The 18,769-nt window shown below is 43.4% G+C and overlaps 1 protein-coding gene across 1 annotated transcript in view; it reads left to right on the forward strand.

Moving 5' to 3' along the window:
- Window positions 1-10,637: 10,637 nt before the first annotated feature.
- LOC147896313 (chromatin remodeling protein EBS-like) overlaps window positions 10,638-18,769 on the forward strand; it is a 49,448-nt gene continuing 41,316 nt past the window's right edge. The window contains exons 1-3 of the mRNA XM_087382369.1: window positions 10,638-11,016; window positions 11,132-11,474; window positions 11,586-11,654. Coding sequence (XP_087238495.1) covers window positions 10,944-11,016; window positions 11,132-11,474; window positions 11,586-11,654 — 485 coding nt within the window. The 5' untranslated portion in view covers window positions 10,638-10,943. The remainder of the gene's footprint in view (window positions 11,017-11,131; window positions 11,475-11,585; window positions 11,655-18,769) is intronic.

Raw genomic sequence — 18,769 nt, forward strand, 5'->3', positions numbered from 1 at the left:
ATAAAGGACTTTGAGAAAATGCAAGCAGATGATGCTAAGCCAAAACGGCCTTTATTTTGGCCAAATGTTGGTAATGACTTGCGCCCATCATTTGATGTCTGAAACTGGCTTTGATTCACTACTCCCACATCAGAGAGTTTATGCCAGAAGTAGACATAGATATCCATTGTTTTGTTGTAGTTCGACCATCAGACGATGAGCATGAGAATGTTAAGTTCTGGGTTGCAAAAGTGGTGGACATGAGCATCGATGACCAGGGAAAAGTTACAACAATTACAACATTATGGTATGAGCCAAGGGGTAAGAAGGAGACCTGGATAATAAAACTCGTAGTCGAAGATACATATCATTACAATGTAGACATAAAATTGAGGAATCCTATTGAAGGTGTCTTTTGCAATTCTTCCTTCTATGAGTGCATGCCTAGCCAGTCTGTTACAAGCATATGCAAAATGTTGACCATTGACAGGCTCAAATCTGTAGTGCATTAAAAAATCTCTCTTTACTTTTCTCATTAGATGTCCATCTATGTCTACACCAGATGTACTTGCAGTTGAAATTTTTGTTCCAAGGAAGTTGGTGAACACTTCTTGAAATTGTCTAGGCCATGTTGAACAAATAGCTTCATTCATAGCCATTTTGTGCGATCTAAATAGGGTTGGACAAAGCACTACATGTGATGTTACTAGCGTCTTTCCATCCACCAAAGCATTGCTATTTTTTATAGAAAAGGATATATCCAACATCCTACTATGAGTATAGAGTCCTGATATCCCCACCACAAAGGTAGAATTCATAGGGTAGAGCAATTGTTCCCAAACATATCCTAGATCATTATGTCTCATTATGACAGATTCAGTGTCTTCATCGCTGTTATTTTGTCTTTGTTGCTTTGCACATCCTCATATTTTTCTTCAACTTCTCTTTGTCCTTTCTTTGCACAAATAAGTGATGTATTTTTTCAGTACTTGCAATTGGTACAATGGCTCTGTGAGTATTTTCCTTTTGCATTTGATGCGAAGGTATATTTTGGAGGAGCTTTACCATGATGTGTTGGATGTTCTTGTTCTTCTACTTTCTTTAGTTGACGTATAGTCAACACTTTTTCCTCTTCATTTTCTTGGGTGCCATCAACCACATCATCCACGTCTGCAAGTCCTTGATGTAATGATGCATGTCTTGTCTCATGTACAGGCTCCTTAACCAAAGCTACAATCCTAATTTTATCAACCAAATCTCCATGTCCTTGAAAGTGTATAGCATGTGCTACTTGTCCCTGAACTAGTGTTTTGTGACCGTGAACCAAAGGTATATATGCTACCTCTTTTGGAGGAACCAAAGTCGTAAAGCTAGTTTTGTTAGCCAAATATGCATGTTCTTGAAAATGTGCAACATGTGTTGTTTGTCCATGAACTAGAGGTGCCTGTGCTTCTTGTCACTAAACTAGAAGTGTATGTGCTGCCTCTTTTGCATGTGTTGTCTCATGCGGAGGTCCATCAACTTGAGCTGCATCTTGAGTATCCTTGAAGTAGATCTTTGTATGCATTCTATTTAACTCCACCTTTGGAGATTGTCTCCAAATTTTTGCTAGAGTCTCCAATGAAATTTTTAGGTCTAGAAACTCTGATGGTTCAAGACATGGCATCACAAAGTGTTTAGCGTCTTTTCTTAACATAAGTAATCACCACCAACTTTAAGATCCTTTAACTTCATGAAAATGTGCACAAAATATGGCGAGCCTTCAATTATAATTCTTACTACAAGGACAAAAATCATATCTTTGATGTTGCATCCCACAGCTGCTCAATTTCTCCAAAGTTTTTCCTTGAAACCACATAGAATAGCTTGTCTTTCTTTTGAACCAAAAACCAAGCTCTCCTACCCATGCGATATCCCACTATACATTTTGAAATTATTGGGTTTATACCCAGAGGGTTCACTTCTTATAAAAGGGTCACGTGACTTGCGTGCATGTACCTTACAAAAGACCCCTATTTAAGATTTCCTTATGGGTAATAACTACCCCTATTTAAGCTTATAATTTTTCCGTTGTAAAAATATTGCTACCCCTATTTAAGGAGCATATTTGGATAAGAACCATAATCCACCCCTACTTAAGCTTATAATTTTCCCATTTTAAAAATATTGCTACCCCTATTTAAGGAGCATATTAGGATAAGAACCATAATCCACCCTTTTTTTATTATATACAATTTATGTATGCTTTCACAATATATGCACATGCGACCTTGATTGAACGTTTATGAAATATTATACATCTTGGGTGATATTTAATATCATGTTTCACATAAAAGACAAACCATTAATACAAGTTTTGTTATCAATTAAATCACATTAACAAAATATATAAAGGAAGTTTAACTATAATTTCAAGCTGCAAGGTATTATTGTGCCCAAACAAGACTCACACATTTAAATGATACTTGGTGAAACAGATGGTATAATGCATCCCCGACATGGATGTTTTTATCAAAGCTATACCTATATTATTTTACAATATTGATAGAACATAGTAAGTTTTATATAGTTTCTTCTAAATTATGAAGTAAAAGACTTAAATCTTGGCAAAACTTCAAATTTTTTAAGATAAAAGTTTCAAATCCTATAGCGAATGTTTAATTTTTTGTTTTTATTAGGCCATACAAACTTTCGATACCAATATAAGAGTTTCATTTCTTACCAAAATTAACATGAAAAAATCATCCACCAAACCATATACGATGGGTATGATACTTTGAATGTGGTGACATGGAGGCACGTGAAAAATACCATGCCTATCAATGACATACGCATTCAAATATAGTACCCCAAAGCATGTCTTTTGACAATTGTGCATGATACTTGGTGAAAAACATGGTATAATGCATCCTAGACCATCCAAAACATAACCGATGGGCATGGTGCTTTGCACATGCCTTGAGATAGTTGGTATGGAGGTGCATGTAGAGTATCATGCCCGTGAGAGACTCAAACATTTGAATAAGTTACCCGAAGTGTGTTTTTTGGCCCATGTGCATGATGGGTGGTGAAAAACATGCTATAATGTGTCCCTGATCATGCAATCCATATTTGATGGCCATGATACTTTAAATGCTCGTTCAAAAAAGCATTCCCCAAAAGGGGTTACGACCATCCTACCAAAGGCACATCCAAAACTTAGCTGCTCCAAAACACCACTGATGTGGTCCCATCAGACTGTCATATGCCTTATCTATACTAAAACCAAAGAGTTACCCGAAGCATGTTTTTTGGCCCTTGTGCATGATGGGTGGTGAAAAACATGCTATAATGTGTCCTTGATCATGCAATCCATATTTGATGGCCATGATACTTTAAATGCCTCATTCAAAAAAGCATTCCCCAAAAGGGGTTATGACCATCCTACCAAAGGCACATCCAAAACTTAGCTGCTCCAAACACCACTGATGTGGTCCCATCAGACTCTGTCATATGCCTTATCTATACTAAAACCAAAGAGGATACATTGTTGACCCAAAGAGCAGGCATAATCTAGTACTATTGAGACATTCAAAATATTCTCAAGTATTTCTCTTCCTTTAATAAAATTGGTCTATTCTTCATCAACCATCCTCATTACTTTTGCTTTCCCTTTCTTCTGGACCACCTTCCATGGCCGATTTTCCCTTTTCATGGGTCCTAGATCTCGAGCCCTTGATTTTGAAAATCCAAAATAGGACATTCATGGGTAAAAAAGCTCATCAATAGTGAATGAAGGCATCCAAGGTATGACCAACACCATTTCTCCAAGATACAGAAAAGACTCCCAACCATTTCATTCCGGAGAACTTCCAACACACTTGTAAGGAAAAAGCCCTTCCCATAAATTTGGCTTCATAACCATTAGCTAGGATTTCATTTTCCAATTCCAATATTTTTCAAGATTTTTGAAAGAGGGGACACAACCCATGCAGTTTAGATATACTCCCCCATGAGTTAACTTACATAGTGTGGGCAATATTTTGTCCATCAGCACTTTGCAACTGTAGGAATTCTTGACTTTGGTGTCTTGCCATGCTTTCTTCTCAAATCTCTAAGGTCTACATTAGACATCCACATGTAGCACATGTTTTTGCCTCTTCTGAGATCGTAGAGAGCCCTCCACTTAACCGAGTAGCTCCAAAGTCTGCATAGGAAGACTACTTCTCATTGTTTTTTGCATGAGTGCCAGGGTTCTCCCCTTCACCATATGAAAGCTTGATAGAGGCCTCACCCTCACTATGTATTGGATCAACTCTCCCCTCACCTTCGATGCATGTAGACATCCCTACACCTACCTCCAACAAAAAGCCATCAAATTCATCTTGACGAAGACACTTGGCATCCTCTTGGAGTGAGCGAAGGATTGGTAGAGCTTTGCAAATGTGGCAATCGTGCACTAGGGATAGCTCACAAGGTGAACCCAAAACCGCACGATGCAACGAAAGTTGACAACATAGAATGAAGTTCTAAATTGTAAACATGATGCACAGCACAATGCTTGCTAGTGTGCCTGTTGCTATAGTGTGTTTATGCTAAGTGTATTTGAATTACAAACGTACATTAATCACATTATCATCCATGAACTCTATCACAATCTATTATATACATAGCCAAAATCAACATTAAAAGTCAAAGATTGCAAAATAACATCTTACTATATATTAAGGGCAGTGGAAGAGGCACAAGAGATTGCCACGTGGTGGCCAACTAAGACTCTAAGCACCACATGTCTCGCTAGGGAGAGTGAGGAGGGTGAGAAGAGAAGCCACGTGGTGAAGTGGAGAGGGCAGAGAGACTGCCTCAAACTTTCAAATTTTGGATTGCACCGCCCACAAGAGCAAGTGGTTGTTAGTGAATTGCCCAAGGCCATGTGCTAGATGGAGGATAGGCTAGAGTAGCTAGTGTCCTTGCAATCTTTCATCTTGCAATACCTTGCCATGGACCTCAAAACTGACGGAGGTGTAGTTTTTCAATCCCCATCCCTTTGTGCTTTTCCTCCACAGTAGCAACAGCGGGAGGAGAAGCAACAGTAGCTAGTGTCTCTTGGATTTGAATCATCCATCACCACTTTCCTCTTAGAATTCCTAGCTTGGTGGCAATCTGCGATAATAAGCATGACCTCCCTAAGGCCTTCTCGCACTTGGGATCGATCAAGGGTCTTTAGTCCTATATAGAACTTACTGAATAACCCCTAATCCCTTCACGTAGAAGAGCCATATCAGCCCTTCTAGCAGACCACATGTTCAAGTCTAAGGATGAACCTTGCATGCCCAAACTCCATTGCCGCTTAAGGGTCCATTGTTTATGGGGACGAGCTTGAGATCTTGGTTGGTCATTGTATTCTAATTATTTATGATATCATACGCATGAGTTTATCTTTCTTTTTCTATAGCTTTGTACATTGGGGAACGTGTGCTTAGAGGAGCTCTTAGGGCGAGGCATAACACTGACAAGATCATCAAGGTGCTTTCATAAAATCTTCTCTAGGTGCATTTCTGTTCTTGCGCAAATATGGTAAAGGTTTTGCATTAACGCAACCATTTTTCCTTTACAAGCAGCCATCTATCTTGACTACATTCTCGCTTTGCATATAACTAAGCCCCCTAGCTTTTGATATAAGAGCGGAATATATGTGTTTCTACAACGTCGTGAGATATCTCTTTTTGAGTGGTAAGAATCGAGCTCACATCCTTTACCTCATCGGATATAGAAAGGTTAAAAGAGAGGATGAAGGTTAAAAGAGAAAAGGTGACTATGGCAACAGTGAATCACACCTAGCGAAGGTTAATGCTCATCACTTTCAGGCATCCATTCTCTATCACGTTTGCATCAGATGACAATTGTGTTAGTGTTCATATCCAAACCGAAGGCGATTGGACATCAGATATGAAAATAGTATTTTCGAAGGTGACTTGAACCATTAGTCATGATTTGGTTGTGAGTTTCCACCTTCGCGTTTTTGGATCTCATTTTTGTTGCTTTATGTCGCAAACTATGGTGCATCTAATTAGGGGCAAGAGTGGCCTGCTTAGAGCTGAGTACAAGTTTGGAGATGCCTCTACTGGACGAGCGACTATATTACTTTTGTTCTAACAAAGGACGATTCTATGGTAACTTATGTATAATACTATCATAGTAAATTGTCTGAGCTTTGTATTGATGGACCATATGGAGCTCCAGCCCAAGACTACAAAGAGTATGATGTGTTGTTGCTCATATGACTTGGAATTGGTGCTACGCCCTTTATTAGCATTCTGAAGGACATGCTCCATTTCATAAAATTAAGGGACCAGCAGCCAATGAGTAAAATCTTTCGGCCATGTTTTGGAAGAGTTCTAAAAGCTTTGGGATATGAATACTGGCTCAGAGGATCGAATTAAGCAGTTTTCCATCGATGTAGGACTCTAATCATTCTAGTTACAAGAGCCAAAGTCCAAGATGGAAAAAGAAATCCCACTGTCCAGCAAATGCCTAGTTTTGTTGGGTTACTAAGGAGGTTTTGAGGAATCATGAATGAAGTTGCAAAAATCGATACGTGGAAGACAATCCTTTCATCCACGCTATAGTTGACAATCCAATTGACAGCTAGAGGAGGTGAATAAATCATCATCGTCATTGTGGAACACAAGCTACACATGGAGGGCATGCAATGGAAAGGCGAAAACGTCTTGTGCTTTCTAGATAGTGGCTTTCATTGTGGCTTTCTGGATAGTTGGTCATTTGATTTGAATCATCCCCTCAACGAGTTAAAACAATTTCTTTAATTTCAAGGAATGACATATTATGAATCTCAATATTTGAATTCCTTTTATGAAATTTTGAATTAGATCTTAGTTAAGCCACTTACGTACTTGCATTTAAGCCACCTTAGGAAGGTGTGGGCTCATTTTTTTGGGGAATATCATACAATCCAAAGGTTGTCAGTATGTTGTTCTTCAATGTCAATTTAGCAACATGTAAAGGCCTTGATTCATGGATCCTACAAAAGTCGATTCCTTAAGGACTACAAGAGAATCAAGACCACAACATGCAAGGGAGAGACACACAAGTAGATATGTAAATAATGATGTATGCAGGTCAGGTGATGATCATGCTACTAGAGAGGATGCTATGAATGCACATATAGCACGTGAGAATGTTTGTGGTAATGTAGCTGATTTGAATGATTACAGGACAAGCTCTTACAGAGAAGTCCAATCGGAGATTGTGAGAGTGTATGTGGTAATGTGGCAAGTTCAAATAGATTGATAGTTGATATACTAAACTTTGGTGGAGAGACTCTTAGGGGCACGGGCGATTTACAAGATGGTACAAGGGGAAGCATTGTGTATCATGCTTCCAGTGTTCCATTTGCAAAAGGAATTACTTTAACATCTACAAGAATGTAGCCAATACAAATGTTATGTTGGATTGTCATGCATGTGTACATGTGTGTACTGTGTGTGTGAGGGGAATAGTCACAAGAGAGAATTTGTTTCTGTATGAGAGAGAAAGAGAGTTAGTAACAAGGATGTGCACATGTATGTCTGTGCAGGTGTACATGAGAAAGAGATGTGGGGGGGGGGGATATGAATCTCCTATGTTTGAGCATCCATGTGTGTATGCATGTGAGAAAGACACTAAAGGGAGAGAGAGCAGACATGGGTGTGTGATGCAAAGAGAGACATTATATGTGTAGTAAGAGAGAGAGAGAGAGAGAGAGAGAGAGAGAGAGAGAGAGAGAGAGAGAGAGAGAGGGAGGGAGGGAGGGAGGGAGGGAGGGAGGGAGGGAGTAGTGTATGGGAGAGAGTGGGGAGTATTTTTTGTTCGTATGCTTTGCCCCTCAAACAACATCATATGGTTGCTTATCTAGCTGTATCGCTAAGTAAACTGAGCATTTAGCCAAGCCAAGTGGTGCCTGACGTGGAGGGGGTTTTGAATCTTGAAATTTTATTTCTTGAAACTAAATATATTTTACCTTGAGACCCAACGGAGCGGGTCTCCAATGTCATGCTACTCGTGTACATCAAAGGACGGTAAATGCAATCACTTGAATTCATTTGTAGTACAAATACTTGCATAGACTATGTGTTTACCAAGCTGTTAACTTGCACAAAGCTTCAAATGCCAAGAGCTCAAAGCTGTGGGTTTCCACATAATCCTTTAAGCTTTATGAAAACTAGTGCTGAGAGCAGCAAAACGAAATTAAACAAACACCTTTCTTGTACATTAAGACACATGGCTTTGTAGCTATAACCTTTGTAGTTCACTCTCGCGAGTACAACCTCTCAAAGGAGATCTCTCCTCAAAAGTGTACTAGAATAACCTTGACAACCCCAAATAATGGAGTCATTTAATGCATAATTGTTCAATTTGCAATAGTTTCACATTGTCGTAATATTTTATTTGCATGCCATAAAGGTAACGTCATGACATTAGATGATGCACCATCCATTTTCTCACTTTAAAAAAGAAAAAAGAAAATTGCCGATTTCATTATGGGGGGGTCAGCCCCGCAAAAAAGGAGAAGACCATAACACAAAACTTGGCTCATAAGTAGGGCTAGCCACCGATTACTGCGCTATAGCAGCACGTGTCACCCATCCATTATACAACATACATTTTCTCACTTATACAACATACACGACCATTCTTTGGTCACTAAAACTAGTAGTCTAGTTGTCATGACCCTCGTTTCAGAGCTTCTCCCAACCATCCCATTGCTCATTGTGCTGTCTTATATGCATTTTGAGTTGTCCTTGTGAGATGGACACTATGCTAATGAATGAGGATTTACTACCTATTCACCTTCCTCCATAGCTTCAATATAATAGATGCTATGTTGAAGTTTACAAGATATGAAAGGCTTTGTGAGAGAGCTTGGATAGGGGCTAAGGTTAAAAGCTCTTATAGAGTATTGAGGGGTACATGTGTGGGGTGCTATTGAACGAAAAACATCCACTATGAAGAAATGTAGGGACGTCTTGTGTGCATCTCTAAGCAGTATTTCAGGAATGTTTGTCAAGATTGCCTCTTTGGGCAATTGACATACAACTGTTTGGTAGTAGTGGATTCGGAAAGTAAGGAAGATCCACAAGTGCAAGAAGGAAGGTAGGTAGTCCATGGCATCCACTTAAAGAAGCTTTACAAAAAACAAAAAATTGTAAGGGTCCTTACCCTCCCTGTGGTTTGTCATCCCTTTCCTTTCCCTTTCACCTCTGCTTTTGTGCTCATTCTCACCTCCATCTTCACTAGCTTTTCTTTCAGTTATATGCTCTCTTCTTCTATTAGGAGTGCCCTTGACCATAAACCACGCTTGTTTTTAACGAGACTTGGAAGTTGTATAGTGTGATTTTTGCAGTGTAAAAAAAACCTACTTTTGATAGGCCATTTAAAGTTGTACTCTCTCTCTTCCACATTAGGTGCCTAAGAGAGTACACTTTTCAAGTTGTACTCTCTCTCTTCCACACTAGCCTAAGACATCAATGGAGAATCCCATTACTTGGAGACACTTTGAAACTCGCGTCCACCCTCACGGGCGGCGAGTTGGCCGTATGTTAGGGCTGCGGTGCTGCTCGTGGTGTGGGAGGTGAGAAATCACAATATCTTCAGTTACAAGATACAGCTAGGCTTCAAGGTGTCCACCATCAAAGCAGTTGTCAAAGTGTTATTGAGAGATTTTAGTTACCTCTTAGATACGTTTGACCCTGTAGTTAGCCATGCAGTAAGGTTAGTGGAGGCTAACCTTCGAGTGGCCGATTAGAATCCTGCTATGTGCAGCGTAGGCCTAGGGTTTGCAAAAAAAGAATCCTTTAACAACTTTGCAAAAAAAGAATCTTGTTGCGTGCAACGTAGGCCTAAGGTTTCCCATTATCAGGCCAATTTTTGTATATGGTCCTTGTTTTTGGAGGGCTGACCACCCCACTAATATAGCGGCATTTAAACTTAAAAAAAAGAGAGTTGTACTCTCTCTCTTAGAGAGAGAGAGAGAGAGAGAGAGACTCGTCTCACACTCACTAAGGGCTTGTCCATGCCACTAGCCTGGTTTGCAAACCAGCTTCTCGTAGTTGGCTGATACTTGGAAAGTGGTTTTTGGACCAGCCCCTAAGGAGCAACTAGGTCTACAACCACTTGCAAGGACAGGTCGTTTTGATATTTGAAGGAGTCCTTGACCGACACGTTGTTTGGCATGGACACGTGTGTCCCCAAAAACCGCCCCTTGAGAAAAGTGCGAGTGTTTTGGTTTTTTGCCACCTGCTGGTTTTCAAACCAGACCCTCTCTGACCCTGGGCACATGTCGTAGTTTTGGCAAGGTCCTATAGGCAAGGAAAGCAATCATATATCTGTAGGAAAGCAATCGCATGCCTGGCGGATGTAAATGGTGGCAAGCAAGGGGGGGGGGAGGCTTGTTCAAACTGAACATGCCCTTGTATAACCCTGATAGGATGTGGCAAACTCAGGTTGGCATGTGCCCATGATTCCGATAACATCACGAAGGAAATTAACCAAAGAAGGTGCCCTCTCTCTCTCTCCCGGTCCTAAGGAAAGCGCAGTAAACGCGATTAGATGGGGTAATGATGGGGGATTAAGATTAAGGGGGGTCGTCTTGTTCACTGTGACTGACACACACACACAAAGGAAGCCACTGTCTAAACTGGTGCTGTAAGGGTTTTGCGAGCTTCCATCGCCATAGCCAGGCCTCTCTCCTCTCTGCTCTCTGCTCTCTTCTTCACACCCTTTTCACCTCCATCGCCATGCTTGCTGCCTCCCTTCTTCTTCCTCCCCCTTCCCCTTCTTTCTTTCCTCTCCCCCCAGCCCTCTTTCCTTTGCCCCAATGAAGCTTTTTTTCTCCCCGCCCTTCCTTCGCCTCTCCCTCGCTTGCTCCCCTTCCCCCCTCTCCCCTCCCTTCTCCCAACTCTTCCTTTGCTGATCCCCCCGCTTCCATGGCCAAGACGAAAGCTCCCAGAAGAACCGTCGACTCCTACGTCATCAAAGGCACTAGCAAAGTTGTCAAAGGTATGCTTCATTCGATCCGCTTTTGCTCCAAAGAACTTGCTGCATTTTTCTCTCAGCGCTTTCGTGGTGCGTTATTGGAGGTGCTCGAGTGACGCTCTGTTATGCGCTCTTGCAGTAGGAGAGACTGTGCTGATGCGTAACCAGGAACAAGACAAACCCCCGTATGTAGCTAAGGTAGAGAAAATGTGGGCGGACGGAAGAAATAATGTCAAAGTGGAAGTCCGTTGGTATTATAGGCCAGAAGAGTCCATAGGGGGACGCAGGCAGTTCCACGGCGCCAAAGAGGTCTTTCTGTCGGACCATATTGACACGCAAAGCGCTGATACTATCGAAGGAAAATGCACTGTGCATACCTTTAAGAGCTACACCAAACTGGAGAACGTGGACTCAGAAGATTATTTCTGCCGATTCGAGTACAAGGCAGCCACGGGAGCATTTACTCCAGACAGAGTCGCTGTGTAAGCAATTAGGCTTTCTCTCTTTCGCAAGCCTTTATGATATTGCTGAACAAAGTCCTACCCTGTCGCTTCGATGTTCAATGCAAGTAATCGCAGCATGATGTGATGCAGCTATTGCAAATGCGAGATGCCTTACAATCCGGACGACTTGATGGTGCAGTGCGAGGAATGCAAAGACTGGTATGTATAGACATTGTTCTGATAAACAGTTTGTGTGGGGTTGTTAGGCTATATTACCTTTTACGTTGGAGCAATGAAGCTTAGGAAATTGTGATCACAAGACTCCTTTCTCATCTTCCTCCCCTGAGCAACAAGTGCCAGGAGTGCTGAGCAGTCAGGCTTTTGGTATGAGATTTATTCGGTGAATAGGTACACTTTTATTCTCATTGCGTCTTACTTCTAGATCTAAGCCACCCATAGTAGCTCATTCCTAAAATGGATCCATTTTTTTGTATGCCCTAAAATGGTTCCACAACATGAAATTTATGCAATTATTGAATGAACTGGCATACAAAAAAATGTGGGACTCTTGGCAACCAGTGCTTGGACAAAGGTGGTCTACACATTATACATACGTATACATATATGCACGCATATATCAAACATGTATGTGTGTGTACATGTACACATACACATGTTGAGGTATCATTAGAACAGCCCAAGGGGTTGAAGTGACTTACAGCAATGAACCCATGTAATTTCCTTGTCCCCCATCCCTATTGCCCTTTCTTAAAGAGTAGGTTGTTATTGCTTAACCACAAAGGTTCAAGAATATAATGTTGAACTTGAGAGAGTGCTCGTCTGATGGGTAATGTCTTCCTTTGGTCCATAGAGTTGGAGGGGCGTTGTTTCCCGTCTTTTGCAGTGGCTTTATAGATTTGGGGCATCCTCAGCCCGTGGCCATGCTGGACTGCCATGCAGGCAGCCAGCTCAGCAGCAGCCCACGTGGCCTGCCACGCAGGCAGCCACGTGGGACTGCCACAGAGTCAGCCAGCAAGGACAGGGCGCAGGAACCATCACAGCAGAGGTGCCAGCTCAGCAGCTCCACGTCAGCAGCCAGTTGGCTGCCACGTGGGCTGGTCAGTGCCACATCAGCAGCCAGTCGGCCACACCAGCCCTAGTCGGTGGTGCAGCAGGAGGGTCAGCCCTGCTGGTCGGTATTTTGGGAGCCCAAGGGGGGCCTATAAAAGCAGCCCCCTTGCCCCTCATTCTCCATCCACTCCTCAAGCCTTCAAGCCGTCAAAGCAGTAGAGCCAAGCCTCCCCGCAGCAGACCAGCAGGGTAGCCTCAGCCTCTTCAGGGATCTAGTGAGCATTCACCTCCTTTAGGTAGTCTGGTTTCTTTCCAGTTTTGCAGTTGAGGGTTTCACTCTCCATACATTTGTATTCAGCCCTTTGGGCGTTCATACATAGTCGGGTGCAAACAGCTAGAAAATGGAGGTAAAACACGGCGAAATGAAGCAGGGCTGAGGCGGCTGCAGGCTGCAGGAAGAAGGGCTGAAGCAGAAATAGGGTTAGGGCAAGGGTGATGAATTAGGGTTAGGGCAAGGGTGACGTGTTAGCAGCTATGGAAGGTGGCTCTGATACCATGTTAAAAACACGGTGAAAGGAGAGAGAGAGAGAGAGAGAGAGAGAGAGAGAGAGAGAGAGAGTAGGGAGAGAAGAAGTGGTACACAAATGTAGAAACCATGAGGGCTTTCATTCATCCAACAAGTATTACAAGACAAGTGAAGTACAAGCCTTATGTAGGCTACTCACACACTCTAGCACCTAGTGCATATGGGATAAGTACCATGATGACTTGTGGCACTCACACAAGACTCACACACATAAACTAGTACTAGATCACCTAGTACTACACACTAACACACTCTTTGACTATGATATCTCCAACAGATAGTCCATCTCCCGCTACATTGGTATCAGAGCTTCAGATTCTTTCCTGAGGCAGAGGGGCATCCTATTTAGTGTTTTTGCATTTTGTCCCTACCGTGGACTAGTGGTAATACCATACTCCATTAGTTGCTCCCTCCCTTACTCCATCGCGCAATCGGCAGCTCCCGTCTTCGCCCGTAGGTCTTTACACCTTGCGGCGTGAGGGGAAAATCTTTTCTAGGACTCAAGAGGTTCAGGTCAGTCAGGGACAATCCCCAATCGTTTATGGTATAGACAAGATCTGGTAAGGACACCATGAGCACTAGTGAGCAGTCCAACATAGGGGGGAGGGTTTAGTGCCTCAACCACCACTCCCATCACAGAATCCTGCAGACACTTCCATGTCTGCCATGACAGCCATGCTGCAGGCTATGATGCAAATACAACAGCAACAGTCCAAGGCTCTCTTCACTAGTGTGAGCCAGCTTCAGGGGATGCGAGAAGATCGTGAGCAGGCCACTAGAGAACGTGAAAGGCTAGCTCGGTAAGCAAAAGAAGAACGCGATCGGGAAGCTCGAGAAGTCGAAAGGGCAGCTCGAGAAGCAAAACACAAACACGATCGAGAGGCTTGGGATGCCAAGGAACTCTGGGACCACGAGGCTTAGGAGGTCAAGGAGCTTTGAGAACGTACTGCTCGAGAAGAGAAGGAAGAACGGGGTGGGCAGCTTCTCATTTCTCTACTTTGACCATTAGGGGGAGAAAAGGAGAGACTTCCACCTCCAGCCAAGCCTTCGTTTCCAAGGAAGCCCAACTTCACACAGTACGATGGCAAGCAGGAACCCTTATTGTCGACTTTGTGGCTCAATCAATTTGAAAGTTTTTTTCTAGTGATGCCTACGAAGGACGAGCGGTGCATTCTAGCATTCATGTACCTCATAGGCGAGGCGATCACCTAGTGGCTCAAGTGGCAGAAGGACCACTATGATGTAGATGCGGAGATACCTTTCTACAACTGGGCGAAATTTGTGAAAGATCTCCGAGGATGGTTCTTGCCACCGTAGTACTTGGACAAGCTCTCGAGTTAGTTCTACAAGCTACGCTAGGGAGACACTCAGACGGTGAATGATTATGCCAATAAGTTCACTCAACTGTTTATACAGTTGCAGCTGGAGGGCAGTTAGAAGTGTAGCAAATTTCTCCATGGGCTGCATATAGACATCCAGTGGTATGTTAGAAGTTTTAGGCCAAGAAAATTATGAGTGTGCTTACGAGCTTGCTTAGAACCTTGAGCTCATGCACAAAAGTCAAGGATCCAAGTAGGTCAACAGTAAGAAGTCCTAGGATTCCACACTAGGTGATGGTGGGAATGGGCAGCAGAAGAAGAGCTAGATGGCAAAGGATAGCAACGGCTATGGCGGGTACTTGGATACGACACGAGTACTCTATGCCAAGGAGAACTGATGCTTCCATTGTCATTAAAGCTCAGCAGAAGGGGGAGCCTATCGGTTTCCCCAATATGTTTCAGTTTTATGGCATGTTGGTGGTCAGAAGGTTCTTGTCCTGACAAATTCAGGCAGTTCTGAGGACACCATCTCCACCAAAGTAGCTCAGAATGCTCAGTTGCCTCTTACGCCAATAGAACCAATGACCTTGAATGGTGCATTTCCAAGGCAGCAGATAGAGAGCAACATGGAGGTAGCTTCAGTCACTCTAAAGATCTCAGGGTGGGTACACAGTCGGCCACTCATGGTCGCACCTATAGTCTACTCAGGTAGTGGACGTCACCTTGGGAGCATGATGGTGGCACCAGTTCGAAGTCTGACCAGAATATCAGCATCAAGGCTTGGATGTCAAAATCTTAGGCCATGGGTCCAAGTTCATCTATTGGATTAAGGGTGTTCCACCTCGACCATTGATATCAGTCATTGAAGGGGCTCGAGACCGCCAGCAAACCACAATATTACAACATGATACGATATTACAGCAGGGAACTGGGTTACACCAAGACCAGGATGCCTCAAGCCCCGTCTTCCTCCATCCCTATGACCTACATGCACCGAGGAAAACAACATGGAGCATCATCTTGGAGTATTAACCCCCAGCACCTATCCTTACCAGAAGCTAGCACCAGATCCAGGAAGTGCCTGTAGATCAGGATTCATGTGCTTAGCAACCATTTTTGGATTAATGGACCAGGTATCCATCTCAGGATTTATCAGCCAGAGTATACCACAGCCATTAGTGTCACATCTGTCATCATGATAAAATAAAAAATATGAAAAAACAGTTCAACATTCAAGGCATATATATGCAAAGAATTGGGTTTGTCCAAGAGACTCCGCGGGTCTTTAGAAACCCAGTATAGCTGCTTATGCTTGGGCACTGATGATGACATAAGTGTTGCTTTGCTTGCTAAGTATGTCTTCCTTTTGTTTTTCATAAAAGTTTTTGTTTACCTCTTTTTTCTTCTCTTTTATTTTCTTTGTAGTTTTTTGATCTTTAGAACAACAAAAATTCTAAATTTGTATGATTGGACTTATTCTAGTCTTACAAAGGTATATATATGCAAAGAACCTCTTGGCAGATAAGAATGTTCCAGCGTCGAGAGCCTCTCGAATCTTATCCATACTTGTAAAGCAGCCCAATGGTGCTTCTCTCCATGTCAATGAGTCAGAGAACACTATAAATGGGCTGAATTGTCTTTACAAGTGCATCAGCCTCCTCGCACTAAGTTGGGTGCGTAACCATGCGAGCAAAAGAGAGGGACTTTGGCTGGTCCTTATCTTCCCATGCAAACCACTCACGGGACACAGTAGTGCGTAACAAGCCTGGCTGCACTCGGATCAATCTCTCCACCTCAATGAACATGTATACAAAGCGAGTTTTCGATGGCTTCAAGAGTTCAAGGTCACTATTAGCCCTAAACATGCTCAGCACTTATTCTGTAACCGGCCTTCGGGAAATCCAAAGGGCAGTGAACAGTTCATAACCAGCAAATACTTAATTTCCAGCTGCTTAGAACTTTCCACAGCAAACCAGAACATCTTAGAAAACAACACCCAAGAGCTAGATTGACACCAGGTTGGCCGTAAACTTAGCGCCCCTTTCGGTATTTCTTTGTCTTTTATTCAGAAGGCATCCAAATACAAGAAAAAGCTCTGTCGTGCATCAGCCAACTGAATAATCTGTTCACAGGCACTTCCGTCCTGCTATGCAATCATAGAAAGGCATCCCAGTCAAGTGCAATATCCCATGGCAGCCCTTCTTCCGATTTTGGCTGAGGGTTCTAACTTGGCAGCTCTGATACTCGTCACAGGAGTCCTGGCAGGAGAGAAATCAGCCAAATCTGTCCTGCCAGGACTCCTGTGACGAGTATCCGCTTTGTTACCCATCAAGGGAGTTCTGGCAGGACAGAGGCCAGCAAAACAACCAACCCTGGCCGTTCCTGGAAAACGGAAGGGCTAGCTGCAACAAAGCAATAGGATCTGAAAGTTATGAGTTAGTAGGAAAGCTTCCGAAAAGCAATCAACTGATCAGAAGGCTCAGGAAACTTTGGAAGAGCAGCAAACATGAAAACGAATCTCCCTGGCCCATTTTTCTGGCATTCTGGCAGTGAAAATGAGCAAAAGCAACCTTGGAAGCCAGTTGGAGATAATCGAAGCCCTGGATGGCCCTGGCAGATGAGAAAACATGAAGGTGACATGCTAGAGGACACCAGAGCAGCCCAGATAGGAAGCAACTGACCAATAGAGCCCCCTGGCAAATTGCGAAATCACAGACCAGCCTTGGTAGGCTCCTGCAATCTGGGAATCAAGTGGATCAGCCCTACAAGCATGCAAAATCGACCTGCGTGGGAATTGATACAGCCCTGGATGAGTGCGCAAACAGCAAACGGCTGTCCTGGAAGGCACCCTGGTGAATTGCGATTTCAGCAAACAACTCCCGGGAAGGCCTTGATGAATTGCAATTTCATGTCATAGCTCTTGGAAAAGGCGTTTTTGTAATCTAAGACCTGGCAGGGCTCCTGGCTGGTGGCAGATCAGAGAAACTGGCTCCTGGAAGGTGTGTGGAGCAAGAAAAACGAGATTCTCCTCTCAGATGGAGCTGAACCAGCCCTGGCTTGGCCCCCAATCCACTTGAGCCAATTGCTTGCTTTGCAAATCACTGGATTTTAGCCCCTCTCTAACTCTCAGATCCTTTGCCTTGGCCCATGGAATTAATTGCACTGAAGTGTCCTTCATAGTTTTAATTAGTTTGAGACCAGGTCAGTCATCGTAAATTCCTAAAAATTAGAAGCCTTTTGAATAACATCGCTCACCCAAGGTGACATATTCACCATACTAGAAGCCTTTTGAATAACGTCGCTCACCCAAGGTACCTTCCCTACATCTTCAATAAGCAAATCCAAGGAGTGTGAGGCACAAGGTGTCCATACAATTTTTGGGAACTTTCATCCTCCGGCATTCGTTCCATGTGTTGGAAAGGTCACCTCCCCATCTGTAAGCCCCCAAATGAGGAGTGCGTGGGGGAGGGAGACCTAGGGCAGAATTTGCCAGCCCCCTTGGGGCCTATAAAAGGAGAGGCCCTGGGCCTCATTTCACATCACTTGGAGCAGCAGAAAAACCCCATCAGAAAGGAGCAGCAGGGATCTTGTCTTGGGCCTCATCACTGGAGGAGAAGAGAGCATACAGTAGCTGCAGACTTAGCTGAGGGTGCTGCCCACCTAGGCTGGTGCAAAGACAGTAAGGTGGAAGGGATTTGGATGGAAAGTCTACAGAAGCTCGAGGTGGAGCACGCGGGCTCGAGTCTAGAGATAGCCAGCAGATAGGAGAAGGACCTTGTGGTAAGATCAGAGGACCACATCATTGGTGGGACTCTGGATCTGTCTCTTTTGTATTGTGTCCATATTTTTGGACGGAAATATATATTTTTTGGTGGTTTCTCTATCTGGTTGGTTCATTGTCTAGTGATGAGTCTGCACACCTATTGTATGCACATAAGTAAAGAAGTTTGTGATTCCACACCCACACCGCACACTGTGTGAGCTCCTGCGCATTACTATAAGTCTTCCGCTGTGCGTACCCTCTGTTGGGTATTTTCCAACATGGTATCAGAGCCCAAGTAGGAGGCTCACAGGTGTGGGAGCCTGAAGGCAGGGACCTTGTTGAAGGATGACCCTGATTCAGAAGCTCTTGGGAATCGACTTCCACGACTGGAGGATTGTGCCCTTGCGAGAAGGAGGGTGACTCAGGTTTAGTCAGGTGCGTTCAGAGTTCTGGTTTACTGAAATTGAGTTTGGTTGACTTTGCTGTGTGGTATAAACAGCAGAGATGTCGACCTCTACAGCCTCTTCAGCCCCTGCTTTTCCTTCCTCCTCCCCCAGTTTTCTCTCTTCACTATCCCTAATTTTGGAGAGTCTGG

Source organism: Dipteris shenzhenensis, chromosome 12, assembly GCF_047967505.1.
Source record: "Dipteris shenzhenensis isolate YYH24624 ecotype China chromosome 12, Dip_SZ_1.0, whole genome shotgun sequence".
NCBI lineage: Eukaryota > Viridiplantae > Streptophyta > Polypodiopsida > Gleicheniales > Dipteridaceae > Dipteris > Dipteris shenzhenensis.